A 20,736-nucleotide genomic window follows, 5' to 3' on the forward strand; every position below is an offset into this window, starting at 1 on the left:
TGCAAACCGGCCCCTCAGGTCTTCAAGTGCTGACCTGCTCGAGGTGCCTACAATGACATGTAAAAAATACGGTGAAGCAGCATTCTGCTTTTACGGACCGACAGTGTGGAATAAACTCCCATTACACCTAAGACAGGCAGCCTCTGTCGATAGCTTTAAAGCACAGCTCAAGACCTATTTCTTCACTCTTGCTTTTAGCTGATTCTTTGGTTGATTTTAAGTCCTCACTGTATTGCATATTTTAATGTTTTATGCTTTTGCTTTTATTTTATTCTATTTTTTTATTTATTTATTTTCTTGTTAAATTGGTTGCAACTGTAATTGTATTCTTGCTCTGTAAAGCACTTGCATTTCATGTCATGAAAGGTGCTATACAAATAAAGTTTATTATTATTATTATTACATGGCCAGTGTTTTTAGCAAAGATGTTAAGTATGAAGTGACAACAGGAGGGGGAACAGTATAGAGCCCTGGGGGATTCCGGTCTAATAACTATAGGGTTCTAGTCGGTCAAAGGCAGGAAAAACTATAAGCAAGTTGATTTGAATATTTTATTCAAATGACTGGAATCCAGTGACTTCCTTAAACCATGGTATGATAGGAAAATGGTCAGGAATAATGTCAGATATACAGTGATTTGTTGTCATTAAGCTAAACATGCCAGACCACCGAAGTGTTTTTTATTTTTATTAGGATCCCCATTAGCTGTTCCCTAAAGCACTTCCTGGGGTTAAACACGTATACATTTAAAAACATACATAGGTAAAACAAAATATGAAGAAAACAAATCTATAGTAATATTGATAGTGCATTATCAGTAGCAAACGCATATAAGTCCACATACTGAGAATGAGAACATCAATTCAACACAAATGGCAAAGCCTGAGACTTGATGGTGCCCCACAAATGTGATATTTTGATTTGCTTTTTAAAATGTTCATTTGCTTGCGTGTTGTAGAACATTCTGCAGTCCGCCAACAACCATACCCGTTTATAGATCACATTATCTTCTGTAGCACTGAATTTAATGCTTGTTTTCTTTCCTCACGTGGAGCCGTTTATACAAATCAAACTAAAGGAGAAACAAATAATATGGACAGAATCAATTTGGTTTTTTTTCCAAGAGATTGCATGTCAAAATTATTTTTCAGAAGTTTGAAGGATTTTTTTAAAAGCAAGAATATAATTATCTACATACAGTACTACTGTATATCACTTAAGTATCTTATTAGATATGTTAAGGTGACACCATATTGCCTTTTACACTGAACATTAATTGACTGTCACAGGTTCAGCTGTAGATTATGAAACTAGTGTAGACTACATTAGGAGTCTCTCCCTTAAGAACCACTTAAACCCTATATACTTCATTGACCAGAGTCTATACGCCCCCTACTTTGGTCCCTCTAAACACAGAAAATCTCTTCGTGGAAATAGCAGATCTACAAGCTCAAAACGCGTTTTGGTTGTAACACATTGTGAGCTTATAGATATGCTATTTTTCACCGAACGTCCACCCCAGAATAGGGACGCTAGGGTTCAAGTGGTTAATGTCTTTCGTTAGAGTGCAGCGGTTGTGTGCCGGCAGTGATGCTCCTCTCACACACATTACTGTCCAGCCTACTGAAGCTGGTGGTGTATTCATCTGTGAGCAGCTCTGACAGCAGAGCCTCAGAGAGAGAGGTGAGGCTCTGATGACGACCCTCTGTGTCTCTGTCAGACTCGGGACCCCTTGGTGTCATGTCCCACGTCTCCTCGCCGCTCTGATGACCCTCTGTGTCTCTGTCAGACTCGGGACCCCTTGGTGTCATGTCCCACGTCTCCTCGCCGCTCTGATGACCCTCTGTGTCTCTGTCAGACTCGGGACCCCTTGGCGTCATGTCCCACGTCTCCTCAGTGTGTGTCAACATGCACTCATCTAGCAGGGTGTGTAACTGGTCCTCTGAGAGTGCTGGTGGTGACATAGACTGCGAGGAGACAACATGAGGAGAGTTATCATTATTGTTATGCTGAGGGAGCCAAAACGGATGAAATGGAGTGCAGTGGTGTTGATGCTGATGAGGCTGAGCTAAAGAACACATTGTGCAATCCTGATGAGGAGGAGGAGGAGGAGGAGAGGGAACAGAAGGTGCAGAAAAAAAGAAATGGAAGGAAATAAAAGTCCACAGGACATAGACCTAGATATACTTAGGCTATTTAAAAATAGCTGGGATTGGTGTAGATGGTATGACCATAGATTACATACCTGACGCATGCTGGGGTTGTTGTAGCAGCTTGGAACATGAAGGAAACCTTCAGCAGAGCGGAGGAGGTGGAGTGTGGAGTCGATGTGGATCAGCTGCTCCATGCTGGATGGTTCCGGGGTGTAACCCTGGCCTGGTGGGACCCACACAGCCCACACATCATCCTGGGAGAATCATAATAATCAGCTTTATTGTCACATCACAGGTTTACTGGCACAGCAACTACCTACAGTAACAAGCATTCATCAAGAGATCAACATTTTGTTCATTGGTTTTGAACCCGGGTGTTACAAGGCTCTCTCACCTGTTCAACCCCCCTACTGACAGGCACCACCCGTTCAACCCCCCAACTGACAGGCACCACCCGTTCAACCCCCCAACTGACAGGCACCATCCGTTCAACCCCCCTACTGACAGGGGGTGTTGACACCACTAACTGTGTTCCTATAGACAAATCCACAGACGCGCTGCCTGTAGGCGGCCATTGCTGCGGTTGTCGCGTCCGCGGAGCGTTGACACCGCAGCAATGGCTGCCTACAGGCAGCGCGTCTGTGGATTTGTGTATATGTCACAGGGAAATTGGCAGTCCAGGGAAATTGACAGGGGAGCGCTAGTTTTATAGGCGCGGGCGGTGCTGCGAGGCGTGGCTTTGATGCGAGGACGACGACCACAACAACAATATAACAACCAGGAAGCTACGCTAGGGGAACGCTGAAAATAAAATGGATAATATGAGAGAAATACTCAAGTAAAGTACGAATACCTCAAAATTGTACTTGAGTAAATCTACTTTGTTACTTTACACCACTAGTACAAAGCTCAGTGGCGCACTTCGATAATCATTGGACTCCCCACCCACTACCACTGGGAGCCGGGGTTTGACTCCCGCTCGGGACATTACTTTTTCAAACAACCGCGGACTACTTTTTTTTCGCTGATAAAGTATAGTTTTGGACCATAACGGAGGCGCGCCGACTTAGCAGACCTTGAGGCCGAGGAGTCGCGCCCGAGCGCCTCCAGGCGCGAGTGCCCGCGACGACCGGCCGATGGTCTGCTAGTCGACTTAAGCGCCGTCCGAGTTATGTACCGATAGGCACAGAATCGTAAATGATGTTGTGGGGACTGCGTTTGCCCCAAGTGCCACTCACTGCACTAACATAGCCCGCCAGGCCCGCCCCCTTGTGCTTCAACTGCATGGAATGAGGCTGTGTGTGTGTGTGTGTGTGTGTGTGTGTGTGTGTGTGTGTGTGTGTGTGTGTGTGTGTGTGTGTGCGTGTGTGCGTGCGTGCGTGCGTGCGTGCGTGCGTGCGTGCGTGCGTGCGTGTGTGCGCGTGCTCGTTTGTGCGTGCGTGCTCGTTTGTCCGTGCGTGTGTCTGGCTTGCATTGCCCTCTAGCGTTGATTCTACAGAATTGCCTGAGGGGCGGTGAAAACAAGTGTACCCCTTTCAATTTCCCTGGAATGCCAATTTCTCTGTAACATATAGACCCCCTGGCCAAACCGGACGCACCGCAGTGATTTCAAACCCCTACACTCCTTCATGGTGGACAGGTACTTTATGCCTGTGCCACCCAAGCACCCTTGCACAATGGTAAAAAAAAAATTAAAAAGATAACACAAAAAGTTCCTGGGGACTTGTTTCCATTGTGGTCCTATAACTAGTTAAGTGTGCCACACTGCACCTCTTCCAGCACGTGATGGAAGGTCTCCATTATGTCCTCATACCATACCTCGCTGTCTGCTCCCACGGCGCTGTCCTCTTCCTCATTCTCCTCCTCATCCTCCTCAGCTCCGCCGAGGAGCTCGGTCAGACGCTGCTTCTCCGTCTGGCTCATCGTCAACGCGTGGCTCCCGGCCCCACTGGCCAGCTATTACATTTGAACACCGGCGTAAAAAGAGAAAAGTCATCAATCACATCACATGAAGGCCAAATTTAACGTCAAAAACTGTTAAATATATACAGTCAGAAGTTGGAAGAACAACGTTTTGGGGCCTGCCGCCCAGCCCTAATGTGTCCGGTGTACTGTACATACATTTCTCCCTTGACAAAACACTGTGAGACTTGTTGAGAGACACACCCAGACAGAGCGGTTTGGTCCAACGTGAACCAGTGTTAATTTTGACAGCATTTTGATGTAGTTATATAGTCTTAGTCTTTTGAATAAAATTCCATTTAGTTTTAGTCATATTTTAGTCATTTGAAATGCTTCAGTTTTAGTAAAATTAATGGCGTCGTGATGCCTGAGTTATAATTAGCTGTGTACCGAAAATAGCTGATCTACAAGCTCACAACGGGCCACAGACGTGTTGTGAGCTTGTAGATCATCTATTTTCGGAGCGCGACACCTGAGCGCAACCCAGCACAAAATGACTTGTCTCAATCTCCACTAGTGCCTCCCTAACATTTTAGTCTATTTTTTATTTGTTGACGAAATTGTCAGTTATACTAAGCCATAGTTTTAGTCATAATAGCTTCATTTTTGTTTAGCTTGTATTACGTTTTCGTCAGAGAAAAAAGGTAGTCGACAAACATATTTTTGTCTTAGTCGACGAAATTAACACTGTGAACTTTGACATACCTGGATGTTCTTCTTGACAAAGTCTGGTTGGTTCTTCTTGCTCCTGGGAGCTCCACAGGAGCTGTCTTCACACCGATCTGGCTCCTTCTCCTCCTGGCCCAGGCCAGAAGATCTCACCACCATCATCATCATCATCATCATCCCACCTGGTTCCCTGTCACCTGTTGGAGAAAGTAAGAAGATGAAGAATAAATGTATGCTTTGGAAAATGGTTGGAAATAATGTAAAGTATATATGATTTGAATGCACGGTACATCATTATCAGACCTACATTTTTACATTTCTTGTTTATCCCCAAAATGAGTCAGGTTGTGTAGAAATGTTGTAGCATTTGTAGAAATATTGGGCCTTAAAGGTAGGGTAAGTGATGTTTTTTTGTTAAAAAGATTAAAGTACTATATTCTAATAGTAATCATTGCTACAGAGCGTTTGTTCGGTCACAGGGGTCTCTCCAGCTCTTTATTAGAATATAGTACAGAATATAGTACATTTTCTGTTTAATAAAGAGCTGGAGAGACATGGGAGACTCATTTTACTAAACAAACACTCTATAGCAATGAGTACTATCAGAATATAGAGCTATTTAACACTTATTTTAACCAAAGTAAATCACTTACTTACACTGCCTTTTAAATGTAATTTAAAGAAAATAGTATATGTATTTGGCCTCTCATTTATAAAATAAATGTACATATAAAATACAAAATAAATAAAATATGTATATTATAGGTCTTCATCTGGCAGATTTGACATATAAAACGCCATTGCGCCATTAATAAAATAGGTTTTGGGAGCTTTAAACCAGTGTGCGGATGTTTTACCTTCTCCTTAACCTCTAGACTATAGTGACATCAAAGATATCTGCACTGATCTGGACCAATGCAAGGTAAGAAAAGAAGCAGCAACAATGCTGTTTCCTAAGTATTTGGGCACCATCTAGTGTTCAATGTAGACAGCAGCACAACTATAGAGCTTGAGGACACCATTCAAAGTAATAGGGCGACAGAAAAGAACAGGGCTGCCGCGTCCATTGAGTTCAATGGAGAAGTGGCGCCATATTCTATTCGGTTCCTCAAGCTATGTAGTGCTTAGCAGGAAGTCTCCAAAACAAGCCTTGCTGCATATGTTACATTTCCAGGGATAGCTCTTTTCCACCACAAGAACTAAGTGAACCGATTTGAGTCTGGGAATCCAGAACTTATACTTAAAAAATGTGTCAAAACAGCAACAATAGCCAGTCTACAAGCTTGCGTGGCGACGCGTAGATCAGCTCTTGTAGATGGGATATTTTTGCTTTTTATGAGTTTCTTTTTTATGACGGAAGGTTCTAGGTTACTCTTCGCTTTGTTTAAAAAGCCATAACTTACATTGCTCCTGGTGTCTGCTGTCCCAGTCATATTCATTTTCAGGGACTTGCGTTCCAAAGACAGGCTCAAAGTCACCTTCCTCTTTGGCACCTTGAGAATGATAATGGATACAAAGGTCTCCATGAGTGAATGTTGTTTAATGGTAGGGTTTAAACATACCACTAACTGTAGCTGTATTAGAATGTTGTTTCATGGTAGGGTTTAAACATACCACTAACTGTAGCTGTATTAGAATGTTGTTTAATGGAAGGGTTTAAACATACCACTAACTGTAACTGTATTAGAATGTTGTTTCATGGTAGGGTTTAAACATACCACTAACTGTAGCTGTATTAGAATGTTGTTTCATGGAAGGGTTTAAACATACCACTAACTGTAGCCAGAGCCAAAAACAGCCTTGTGTTCTCTGCTTCAGTGGCACATTCAGAAGACTTTTCCCGTTTATTCTGTTGCAGAGACATGAGAAGTTTATTATCCCACAATGGTCAATGGTTCTCAATCTTTTCAGCCCCCCCCCCCCCAAATAATCATATTTGAACTGGGGACCCCCAAAAATAATCATATTGGAAGTGGGGACCCCCCACCCTGACAAGCACTCTGCATTGTAGGAGTTGAGGCATTGCATTTAGTTTTGACTCGGTTCCACAGATAAATATTGTGAAAATAGCCGATCTACAAGCTCACAACACCTCACGTTGCGAGCATGGTTATTTTCACAATTCATTCCTCTTTCTTAGGTAATATTATATATATTCTTAGGTATATAGTATAATAATCTTGTTGATTACTTTTGATGCAGCAATGGTCTTGTTTTATTCATTTATTTTCATTTTAGTGGTATTAAAAAGTCACTGTAAATTGTCACTGTAGAAATGTGCACTTATATTGTCTGTTGGTTTGTTTACTGTTGAGTGAGAAAAAAGCAAATCATCATATAAAATAAGCCCCTTGAGATGCAGCATCTCGTTTTGGAAGGGGGGCCTCAGATGTGTGCATACCAGCAGCTCCAGCCATAGTTTCTCTTTGAGATCCCGCCCTTGGGCCTTGACTTCTTTTTCTTTGTGGACCTTTGCAGCCAGAATGTCATCGAGCCTTTGCATTTCTTCAAAGGCTTTCTGGAGTTCTGATCCATTGTCTCCATCAGTAACATCTGCATGCAACTGTCCTGGTAGTACAAACATATGTGTTAGACAGATAGGCTATCCTGTACAGTAGCCTACTTACCTCCAAATGAGTGCATTCCTATTATTATTATTATTGTCTCCGCCGAAGGTGGAGAATATGTTTTCGCTTTGTGTGAGCAAACATTGTTTGTCAAGCTAACATTGGGCAAGCTCCACGTGACACGTGTCAATATGTCGACACCAATGTCCCTGATTGGCTAGAGGGACGCGTGACGAAATAAAATACTATAAAAAGGTGTGTCACTTCAAAAAGCTCTTACTTTTTGAAGTGAGGTAACACAGGATCAATCAGACTTGATTGGAACAGTACCTTCAGTAAGTCCAAGTCACCCGTCTGTGCGTGTGTGTTTCCCTCTGAGAACACCTAACATTGGTCAAGCAAAGGCGCAGAAGGCCAAAGCTAAGAAAGCATACTCATCTACAATTGTAACGTAGAAGAAGACTAGAGTTGAAATCTTAATACGTGTTAATATGTTGACACCAATGTCTTTGATTGGCTAGAGGAATGCATGACGAAATACAATTCTATAAATAGGTGTGTCACTTCAAAAAACCGTTTACGTTAGCGAGGTAAGACAGGATCAATCAGTCTTGATTGGAACAGTATCTTCTAGTCCAAATCACCCGTCCGTGCGTGTGTGTGTCCCTCTGAGAACACCTAACATTGGTCAAACAAAGACGCAGAAGGCCAAAGCTGATCAAACACACCAATCAACTGCTGAAACTGTTCAAGACAATGAAGATGAAGAAGACAGACAAGTATTTGAACAAAGCAGTCAATTATGACGACTCCCATATGATAGATTGCTTCAATGTAAACAGAGCATTGCTTCAATTAAACAGAGCTAAGAATCATAAAGAAAGAATGAAAGTAATCAGAGACAAAAAAACGCTAAATGACAAAAGACTAGCCATGAATGCTTACAATATGACACAGCAAAGATTGCTACAATCTCTGGAAGAAAAAGTAGAAGAGTCTGAAGAGAACATCGAAAGGAAAAAAAGGAACTGGTCAGAGTATTTAAATAATGAAAGACAACATCAACAAGCACATAACACGAATAAGAAGAAACGATACAGATCACAAGAATTAGAAGTTAATGAAGCTGGTCTCGCATTCTTAAAGAAGATGTCCGAAAGTGGACCCAATTATGTCTGTGGTTCCTGTGAACGAATGCTCTACAGAGAATCAGTGGCAGAGTTTAAACCTGGAAATTATACAGGAACGATAGATATTGTAAGTCTCCTAGGCAAAAACCCAACTGCAATCAAGCAAAACAACACTTGGATGTGCCACACTTGTCATCGGGCCATTAAACTTGGGAAACTGCCTACACAGGCTTGGGCTAACAACCTATTACTTGACCCAATACCCCGAGAACTGCAGGACTTGCACCCGTTAGAAGAAAGGTTGATAAGTCAACGTATTGCTTTCATGAAACTTGTTGGCTTGCCAAGAGGCAGACAAAAGGCAATCCATGGTAATGCAGTCAATGTGCCATCTAACCTAGACACTATTATCAAATTATTACCAAGACTTCCTGAAACTGCAGAGGTTGTTCCCTTAAAACTAAAACGAAAATTGGCTTATAAGGGACATTATATACATGAATATGTACGGCCAAAAAAGGTGCTTGACGCCCTAAACTGGCTAAAGAAAAATAATCCTCTATACAACGACATTGACATCTGCAATGACTGGGAGGTCCGCTGGATCGAAGAAAATAGTGAATTGTGGGAAGCGATGACAACCATACCACAAGAACCTTACCCAAACAAGAATGAAACCACCTCTGCAACTTCATCTATAACCTATATAGAACATTTATACAAGAAATTAGAAGATTATGTTAAGTACAATGAACTGACCATCCTTGATGTACCTAAAGACGGCAATTGTTTTTATCATGCTGTAGCAACCACCCTTGAGATAGCAGGTATACAAACTATCACAGGTGCTCACATGCGCACACAATTGGTTACCTTTTTAGAAAACCCAGTGATCCAGAAAGACTATATGCAATTTCTCGTATTGCCTAATGCTGAAGAATATCCAATTGATTCACCTGAGATCATATTCCAACAGCAGCAAGAAATGAAATTGATCATTGAAAAGATACGCAATAACGATTGGGCCGACAACATTGCAATAAATGCTGTGGTAAACATGCTGAATATCAACATACTCATCTACAATAGCAACACAGAAAATGACTATAGAGTTGAATTGACCCCAAAACAAGGCAGAAGTCCTAATACTGTAACAATTGGCCACCTTGATCAAATACACTATGTAGCATTACAGAAAATTGACATAGATCAAACACACCAATCAACTGCTGAAACTGTTCAAGACAATGAAGATGAAGAAGACAGACAAGCATTTGAACAAACCAGTCAATTACGAGGACTCCCATATGATACACTGCTTCAAGAAGAACATTTTTTAGATGCAGACACTACATATTCAGTTGCCCCTGCAGAACACCAAAACCCACGTGCATTCTATCTAGACGACAACTTTGAAGAATTGGCAAACCCATCAAAGTACCCTTATGGCCGTGGTGGTTTAAAAACAAAAAGAAAAAAAGATATCACACAGAGAAAATATTTTAACCAACGCCTTTTGCATTATGATGGCCGTTTTGCTAAAGACATAGACTATCTTCTGGCAGCTCAATACATTGTGGAAGCACAACAGGTCAAAGATCAAATTCAGATATCTCTACGACAAAGCCGCGGTCAGACATTCCAAAATCAAAGGGTTAATGCTGGCATATTCAAATCACAACAAAAAGTACAAACAATGTTGTTCACAGACGTAGCCTTCAAATTCCTAAAAAACACAAGAGGTTCACCAGCCTATTGGCAAAATGTGCTTTTAGACTTACTAGCAATAGTTAGACAATTAGGAATACCAACCTTTTTCGTAACGCTGAGTGCCGCAGACATGGGATGGCCAGAAGTTATTCAAAGTATTGCACGTCAGTATGGGAAGATCTTAACAGTAGATGATGTCAAAAACATGGGCTATGACGAAAAATGCAAATGGCTGCGCATCAACCCAGTAACGGCTGCACGTCAATTTCATTATCGACTACAAGCATATTTCAAAGACTTCATTGGTGGCACGTCCAATCCACTTGGTGAGCTTGTAGATTTCTTCTTACGTATTGAATTTCAACAGAGGGGTTCGCCACATGCGCACGTATTATTGTGGATAAAGAATGCCCCAAAAGTTGGTGTGAGCACAAATGCTGAAGTTGTTGCCTTTATTGACAGACATATAACATGTGCAATCCCAGAAGACGATGATGTACTCAAAGAATTAGTCCTATCATTACAAACACACAAACATTCTACAACATGCAGAAAAAAAGGCTCCTGCAGATTCAACTTTCCACACCTTCCAAGTACTGAAACATTAATAGCCACAGAACCGGACGAAGAAGACCAAAGCACTACAGAAAAACTCCTTGAAGCAAGCCACACGTTTCTGAACAAAGTGGTTAGCTCCATGTCTAACAAGGACAATCCTGATGATATCTCATTGAAATATTTGCTGCAAGATGCATGTGTCAATGAACAGGATTACCAATGGGCACTATCAGTCATGAAGTCTGGCAAGAAGATCATACTAAAACGTCAGCCAGCAGAACGGTGGATAAATTATTACAATAAAAGAATCCTGCAAACCTGGCAAGCAAATATGGACATTCAATTTGTACTGGACGCATACTCCTGTGTTATGTATATAACCAGCTACATGTTAAAATCTGAAAGAGCTATGAGTGAACTCTTGAAGAAAGTTGTTGATGAGAACAGAGGAGAGGATATCACCACGCAACTAAAAAAGGTTGGCTCTGCATTCCTAAACAACAGAGAAGTAAGTGCACAAGAAGCAGCGTACAGATTACTATCCCTACCATTGAAAAGGACAAGCAGAAAAGTGATCTTTGTCAACACAGCACCTAGACACAAAAGAGTTTCGCTTGTTAAACCAGTGAGTATGTTGAAAGATATGGCTGACGATGATGAAAACATATTCTGCACCTCACTTCTCGACAGATATGAAGCACGCCCAAACTCTCTAGAAAGTATGTGTTTGGCAGAATTTGCTGCAACCTACGTCGCATTATACAAAGAAAAAACGTCTGATTCCATTGACCACATACCAAACAACTTTGACGAGGATGACGATCTGGAAAACAGTAACAATGACATCACCCTGAATAATAACCTTGGACAAATGCGAGCCCGCAAGCGTCAATGTATCATTCGTTTCCACAAGGAAAGATCTGAGGGAGAAGAAAAATATAGAAACATTCTAATGTTGTACTTACCTTGGCGCATAGAGGACACAGACCTGCTAGCAAATCACCCAACTTTCAAAGACCACTATCATCGTGTTCTGCAAACAATCCACCACAACGAAAAAAAGTTTAGTATAAATACAAACGAGCTTGACCAAGCAATAGAAGACCTTGAAAAAATGAGACCACCACAGCATGCATGGGATTTGCTTGCAGCCAACACTGAACATGAAATATCCATACAGGAAAATGAAGGCAATATCATAGAAAGAAACATACAAGAAGATGCAGACAGATCGAACCTTGATATCCAGCCCAATCAGCCACATGTCCGATCAGAACTTCATGCACGTTTTACTGCGGAGCAAGACAAAGGTATGATGACGCGAAAAGGTTACTTAAGCATGATGAGATCACTGAATCAGAAACAGAGGGAAATGGTGACCTTTCATAGAAAATGGTGCAAAAAAACAATCATTGCACTTAAAAATCATCAATCACATCCAAGCTACCAAATCTTTCTGAGCGGACCAGGAGGAGTTGGTAAAAGTCATATCATTAAACTGATTCACTATGAAACCATGCACCTACTCCACCGACTGTCTCATCATTTTCAGCCAGACGAGCTTGTTGTACTTTTGACAGCATTCACCGGAACAGCGGCGTTTGCGATCGACGGCATTACACTTCATTCTGCCCTCAACTTACCACCTATGAATAAATCAAAAGGATACCAACCTCCAAAACAGGACGCATTAAATACATTGCGCTCACGGCTGGGGAAGCTAAAACTGCTAATCATTGACGAAGTTTCCATGGTGGGTGCAGATCTTCTACATCACATTCACAAACGCCTTCAAGACATCACGGGAATACACAGATCAGAGTCCCGTTTTGGCAATGTCAGTATCCTTGCAGTCGGTGACCTATACCAACTACCACCAGTCATGGCAAAACAAGTATTCGATACGCCTTCTGATGCCTATGTCAGACTACATGGTTCATTGTGGAAAGAAAACTTCCAACTATTTGAACTAACAGAAACGATGCGCCAGAAAGATGACCAACCCTTTGCAGAACTGCTAATGAGAGTTCGTACAAACACATGCTGTGCAGAAGACATTGAACTGTTACATACCAGAATCATCTCTAAAACAGATCCCTCATACCCAAGTGACGCATTGCATGTCTTCAAAACAAATGCAGCTACAGATTCACACAATGGTGAAAAGCTAATAAAGTTACCAACAACAATATCCAACATCACCGCAATTGATTCACAAAAAGATTGTAAAACAGAAATAGTTAATGTTACACTATCAAGCAACCCATCACAAACAGGAGGCTTAAGGAAAGTCGTGTCTGTAGCAATTGGGGCCAGAGTCATGTTGACAACCAACATCAATGTATCTGACGGACTGTCCAATGGAGTATGCGGGACAGTTGTTCACATCCATCAAATAAACACAACAGTTGAAACCATCCTGGTCAACTTTGATAGTGATCGTGTAGGAAAAGCAGCCAAAACAGCCAGTCAGTACAAAGAACACTTTCCTGAAGCAGTACCCATTCAAAGGCACACTGCGCAATTCTACACAGGTACCAAAAACACTGTAGAAGCAATACGAGTACAATTCCCACTTACTCTGGCATGGGCATGCACAATTCATAAAGTCCAAGGAAGGACATTAGACAAGATCGTAGTCACCGTAGAGGAAAAGGGCATCTTTAACCCGGGTCAGGTCTATGTTGCACTCAGCAGAGTAACATCACTACAAGGACTGTACCTCCTCGACTTTCATGAGAAACAAATCAAAACTCACCCTGCTGTACTCGAAGAAATGACTCGACTACGCAAGACACAACTACAAGTATCCCAACAGATCCGACTTACTCCAAATGACTCCACCCTAACTATCGCCATGCTGAATATCAGATCATACTTACAACATTTACCTGACCTCAAAAATGACCCAACACTGACAGAATTTCATGTATTATGTTTCATGGAAACATTTCTAAAATCATGGCATAGCTTAGATGCAGATGACCTCATCCTACCAAACTCCACGTGCTTCAGAACTGACAGAGAAACAGAAAAAGGAGGTGGGATCATGACAATAGTATCAAATCACCTTTTTCCAAAACAATTACATAAGTCACTTAACAACGTGGAACACATAGCACTAACACTCTCCAAATGTGCAACTAGAATCAACCTGATTGCATTATATAAACCACCTAAATCCAAGTACTCAAGATTCATTGAAAATATTAGTGCATTCCTAGAATCACTGGAAAAAAATACCTTGACAGTAATTGTAGGTGACTTCAACTATAACCTCATCACTGACCCACAACACGATATTCTAGACATCATGCTAAAGTATGGCTTTTATCAATTTGTCACTTCAGCAACTACAGATGATGGCTCACTCCTAGACCATGTTTATGTTAACAGACACCAGAAAGTCTTCACACATGTTCTAGACACGTATTATTCAGACCATGATTTTATAAATATAACATTGGATTTATCCTAACTAGATTTAATCCACCACAACTCACTGCTACACCATGTGTGTGTAAACAAATACGATATATATAGTCGATACAGTTTTAAGAGAAGTTTAAGAGAAGTTCAACCATTCAGATTACGTTCGGACATTGGCATGAATAAATAGGCATAGAAGACTATTCATGACATCACCATTATGTCATGAATACAAACACGAATACTATATATATTGTAAAACACAGAGCTTAAAATTATATGAATGACCAGAAGTATTGATTAATTCTATTTTATTATTCATTTTCCAATTAAGTAATTATTTTGTATCAAGCAATTACAGCTATTTTGAGATTCCCTTAGGATAGTTAAAAATTTCTTTTGAAAAACTTGAAAGTTATCAAAGACGAGGGACCGGTTTCACCTACAATTTCCATAATCGAACTAAGTTAAATGAATCTGAAGAAAGATCTCACCAAGAAAAGAAAGATTAAAGATGTAATTACATCGTTTAATGAAGTTAAAGACGAATTCTCTGAGACAAAATACGAAGATATCCAACTTCCGACTTTACCGGTGAGCCCCGAATTATCTCACAAAGAAGACATCGACCAGTTGAGAAATTCCTACAAAAAGGAATTGGATGACCATGCCCTTCAAATACGACTGCTAACCGAACAACTGACCGCTTCTAAAGATGAAAACGCCATCAGTAAATCTGAAATCCAGATGTTAAAATGCCAAATACACTCGCCAGGCTCTAAGAGTGCAAGACTAGATGCAAGATTAAATAGTCCATTACAATTAACCAAGACCGAAATATGCGAGAATAATATTAGGCCAGACAATTGTCCAACAACTCCTATTACAGAACTGAGATTATCGATGACATGGGATATTCAAGGGATTGTACTTGATACATCTGAACTTCGAACATATAAGAATGGTGAGGGCCAATTATTTAATTTTTACTTTAGCGATGAAAGCGCAACAATTCGAATTATAGCATTTGGCAAAGATGCAGAGGACTTCTCCTTAAAAGTGAAGGAACATAATGTATATCGTATTTCCAATGCAACGCTAAAGATTGCTAACTCGAACTATCACACGATAAATGTTTATGAAATTATTTTGAATAAGAACAGCAGGGTTCTACCATGTGACGGAATTATAATTAATCCTAAAATCCCATTTGAATTCATACCCATAAATGAACTACAACACAGGAAGAAGAATACCTTTGCCGATGTAATTGGAGTTTGTCTGAATATTGAAGAAGGAACAGAAATGATAGTTAAATCAGGCAAAACGTACAAGCGGAATATCAGTCTAATAGACCAGAGTTGTAAACAAATCACAGTAACGTTATGGGGTAAACAAGCAATGAACTTCATTTGCAGTTATGAATCCATTGTAGCGGTGAAGTCAGCTTATATCTCGTATTTTAACGAGATATCTTTATCTGTATCGTCCAACTCTATCATTATCGTCGACCCAAATATAAAAGAGGCATACTTGCTGAAGACATGGTATAACACCAGAAGTAAAGTCCTGGACATAGAGAATTTAACTAAAGCATCGTCTGATATATTTTTCAAAACGCGAACATTGAAAGAAATGAAGTTTCCACAAGATGAAAATATAAAATGGAGTAATTATTACAGCGTGGTGAGTACAATTCTTGACATTCAATCAGATGGCTGTTTTTATAAATCGTGTCCGAATTGTAACACAAAAATAACTGAAACACAGGATTTTTATTGTAAGAAATGCAAAGAGGTTAAAAACTATATTTATCGATTTCTTTTGAAGGTCTTAATTACTGATTATACAGACAAGCAGTGGGTCATCTGTTTCAATGACACAGCTGAAAGATTATTAGGTTACGACGCGGATTCTATGATACAAAGAAGAGACAAAGATCTGTCTGCATTCAAAGACATATTTCAGAAGTTAACGTCTACAAGACACATTTTTTATAATAAAGTCGGACCGAACAATTACAATAATGAAACAACATTACAGACGACTGTTATTAAGATATTACCAGAAAACCATTCAGAAGATGCGTCATAGTATATATATATTTTTGTAATATAGTAATACATTTCTGACATTTAATATTATTGTCTGTTCTATTTTAAGGAATACGTAAATATTACATAAATATATTAATCTTTTTTTAATCTCTTTTTTCATCTTATTTTATTTTTAACATTGGAAAACAAGTATTAGAACTTTTTGTTTAACTAAAAGATATATATTTTACCCTACTATATCACATTAGTTATTGCTATTATAATATAATTGATATATATCAGATGCGTCATAGTATATACATTTTTGTCAGAAATACATAAATAAATAACTTTTGAAATCTCTTTTTTTCATCCTATCTTTTTTTAAACATTTTTTTAAACATATTTTTAATCTACAATCAACTGCTGAAACTGTTCAAGACAATGAAGATGAAGAAGACAGACAAGTATTTGAACAAACCAGTCAATTATGACGACTCCCATATGATAGATTGCTTCAATGTAAACAGAGCATTGCTTCAATTAAACAGAGCTAAGAATCATAAAGAATGAATGAAATTAATCAGAGACAAAAAGTCGCTAAATGACAAAAGACGAAGACTAGCCATGAATGCTTACAATATGACACAGCAAAGATTGCTACAATCTCTGGAAGAAAAAGTAGACAAAATATGATTTTTAAATCATTTTTTTTTTAATAAATATTTCTTTAACATACACCTTTTTATTACTGTATCTTTTACTCTACTGTATCTCATTAGTTATTGCTATGATAATATAATTGCTATAGTCTGCTGGCGGAGACTTGTGCTCCGAGGAGCACATTTTCTAGTTATTATTATTATTATTATTAATAATAATAATAGCTCAGATGTATATAGCAAAGTAGCTTTAAAAAAAAGAAAAGGAAGGAATCAACTTTATTGTCTCTCCAGCACTAAGAAAATACCTTTTCAGGTGGGTTCACAATTTTGTCTGACATTTCTTTGTGTCATCGCTTACAATTCCACTTGTTTATCCTGTATGCTGTGTGAGATCTCACTCCTGATTGATTGAAATTGGTATCCTCCTCCGCCCATACCCCAGGTGGGGTTGGCGAAAGGGCCTACTCTGTGTGGAGTTTGCATGTTCTCCCCTTGTCTCCTAGGGTAGTTAATACCCTCACAAAAACATATAGTAATCCTGGTCGCTATACCGCCTCCCCCATGACAGCCGGGGCGCCTGATGGAGGGGAAGGGAACTGGTTGGAATAACGTGTTCCTTCCACGCGCTACGTCCAACCAGGGAAACTCCCCCCTGTCAGGTGACAAGAAGGTCAGTTGGCTCTCATGCCTGAAGGAAGCATGAGCTCGGCCCTGGCCTCCCTACTGTGGGGGACTGGTGTAGTGCTGGTGTAGCGCCCAGGATCACTTAGGAAATTGGCACCGGGTGAAAAAAATGGGTTACAAAAATCGCGGGATAAAAATTTAAATAAAGAAAATAAATTGGTATCCTCCTCAATTTTCTTGTTGTCTGAATGAATAAATACGGCTATGGTTTTACTTTGAGATAAACGATCACCTGGCGTTCATTGCTGCCATCGTATTTCTTAAAGCTCGGGCAACCATGAACACCACCCACAGTGGTAATTACAGCAGTGGTTCTCAAAGTGGCGTCCGGGGAACCCCAGGGGTCCTCGAGGGGGTTCCAGGGGGTCCCCAGCAAAATGTGTTAATATACCATCAGAATCAGTTTAACCACTTCAACCCTACATCTGCTTTTTGAAAATAGACGATCTACAAGCTCACAAACGCGCCACTGTTTTACAGCAGTGGTTCTCAACCTTTTCAGGCCGCGACCCCCATGAATAATCATATTTGAACTGGGGACCCCCCACCCTGACAAGCACTTGGAATTGTGGGAGTTGAGGCATTACATTTAGTTTGACTCGGTTTCACAGATAAATATTGTGAAAATAGCCGATCTACAAGCTCACAACGCCTCGTGTTGTGAGCTTGTAGATCACTATTTGACAATTTTGTCAATATTTTTATAGTATAGTTTGTTGATTCATTTTGATGCAGTAATGGTCTTTTTTTTATTTAATTGCTTTCTTTTTTTAGGTATTAAAAGGTTTTAAAAGTGATTAAATTGTCACTTTACAGCATGTCATCAGGGGCCCAACCTGGGTTCCCGACCCACAGGTTGAGAACTACTGTTTTACAGTATGTTCCGTGCAGATTCAACTCCAACCTTTGGTCTGGACATCTTACCTGTGAAGTTGATAGTAGAGTTCTCTTGAGAACCGCCTTGCTCCTGGTGGGAATACACAGTAGTTAATTAATGGTCATCATCAAGCAACTTCATCATCATCAGTGTATTGATTATACGCGTTCACATTGGCCTCTGACAATTTAACTTGGGATTCCATCATATGTCTGGGCTCTGGGAATCCCCAGCGGTCCTTGAGGGGGCTCCCAAGCTAAATGATTGATAGTGTAGGAGGAACTAAATGGACCCTTTTACAGGTCTGTAACACCAACTCTGAGAGTGTGCAAGTAAATTGAGAACCGGGTGCATCTGGTTCCATTTATACATTCTCAGAGAGTTATGGGGGTCCAAGGCCTAAATGCACACCAAACATGACAGGGTCCCTCCTTGAAATAAATACAAAGTTTGACCATAGACCCCCACATGATTTATTGGGGGTCCCCAGATGACAGTAGTGGCAATTTAAGAACTTTTAATACCTATTAATTAAACTAAATTAATTTTTTTTTAAATATATATATATATATATATATATATATATATATATATATATAAGAAAATTAAATAATTAAAAAAAAGGCCATTACTGCACCAAAAGCAATCCACAAACTGGTCAAGCATTGGTCAAATTGTCAAATAAGAAAGAGGCAAAAAAAATATGGAAATACTGTAGCTGATTAACAAGCACAGTGAGCTTGTAGATCGGCTATTTTCACAATATGTATCTGCGGAACCAAGCCAAACTAAATGTTATGCTGCCTCAACTCCTACCACTCCAAACTGTGCTTGTCAGGATGGGGGGGGGGGGGGTCCCCATGCAGTTCAAATACGATATGACGATGAATATCATATTTGTATATCTGCAAGGTAACTATAGTAACTAAAGTTTTCAAATAATTGCAGTGGAGTAAAAGTACAATATTTGCCTCTGAGATGTAGTGGAGTAGAAGTAAAAATACTGGAATTTGGAAATACTCAAGTAAAGTATAAATAACTCAAAATAGTACTTCAGTACAGTAGTTAAGTAAATGTACTTAGTTACTTTCCACCACTGCCTTACCTGGCTATGAGGAGCCTCGTCGGTCAGAGCAATGAGTGACAATGACCCACTGGACACACGGCTGCATGCTCGCTCACTACCAGACGCAGGTCGGGAAATATTCTCCAAGCTGCCTTTGGTAATAATTTCCATGTTGTCTATCAGCTTACAAGAATGAACCACCTCTAATACCGCAATACAAATCCTGCCGTCGTAGTAGGCGTATTTGTGAGAAACAACACATCGGTAACAAACCAATAAGTTATTTGCCAAGAAATTACACCAAAGTCTCTCTTTTTTTTTCACTAAAGTTAAGGACGCAAACTCTCCCGGATGTTGTAACTATGGACATTTACACTGGTTCCTATGGTGACGGAACGAGCTCCAGGCTGCTGCGTTCAAGACAACTCGGAATTAAGTTTGTTCAGGACATGGTTTAGAATCAAGAGTCATCTTTATTGTCACATCACAGCCACAGGTGTTTTTATTTTTTCGTGCACGCTCCATCGTTTTCTAGTATTCCGTGAGTTTTGATTGATTGATTGAATACTTTATAAGCAGTTTGCAAAATAGTACGGTCACTGACTGTACTATTTTGCAAACTACTAATAAAGTATTCAATCAGCACTGTGCAGTGGTAAGATTATACAATGATGCTAAAAGGACAAAAAAACACAAAAAGCCCCAAGGGAGAAGAGATTTGGACATATAGACAAAACACAGGCCGATTTAATAATTACAGATCAAATTGTGTGTTGAAAAATAGCCTAAACAAACACATCTATAACAAGTCAGAAGTCACATCCAAAAGGGTACACACACACACACACACACGCGCGCGCACGCACAAGTGTAAGCTTCTAGATTGCCTATTTTCACAATAATATTTTTCAATTAATTTGTCCAATTTGGTATTTAACAGTTCTTAAAAGTCCTTAAAAACTTTGCAGATACCCTGTATACACTTATTTTGTGTGTATATTGGTTTGTTTACTGTTGAGTGAGAAAACAATGTTAAGCAAATTATCTCCCCCTGGGGGGTCCCCGACCTCCAGTTTGGGAAACACTGTTCTAGTCCTGTGGTTCCCAAACGTTTTAGCTCAAGACCCAAAATAGTAATTTGATGTCTCCCTGCTTGCTGGGACCCAAAATTACTGAAAATAGCCAAATTTACAAGCTCACAACGGTTGTGAGCTTGAAGATCTGCTATTT

The 20,736-nt window shown here is 39.9% G+C and overlaps 1 protein-coding gene across 1 annotated transcript; it reads right to left on the minus strand.

Annotated features, from left to right (window-relative positions):
• Positions 1–1,547: 1,547 nt before the first annotated feature.
• On the minus strand, positions 1,548–19,850 carry fsip1 (fibrous sheath interacting protein 1; the record flags this gene model as incomplete). The annotated part of the gene is made up of 9 exons (XM_080414191.1): positions 19,546–19,850; positions 18,488–18,530; positions 7,186–7,352; positions 6,555–6,633; positions 6,188–6,277; positions 4,821–4,981; positions 3,924–4,109; positions 2,246–2,407; positions 1,548–1,967 (listed from the first exon to the last, which is right to left on the minus strand). The coding sequence occupies exons 1-9, from the start codon at positions 19,675–19,677 to the stop codon at positions 1,548–1,550; spliced, it is 1,440 nt and encodes a 479-aa protein (XP_080270317.1). The 5' UTR covers positions 19,678–19,850.
• Positions 19,851–20,736: the final 886 nt, after the last annotated feature.

Source organism: Gymnoscopelus braueri (assembly GCF_963280865.1).
Source record: "Gymnoscopelus braueri genome assembly, chromosome: 19".
Taxonomy (NCBI): domain Eukaryota; kingdom Metazoa; phylum Chordata; class Actinopteri; order Myctophiformes; family Myctophidae; genus Gymnoscopelus; species Gymnoscopelus braueri.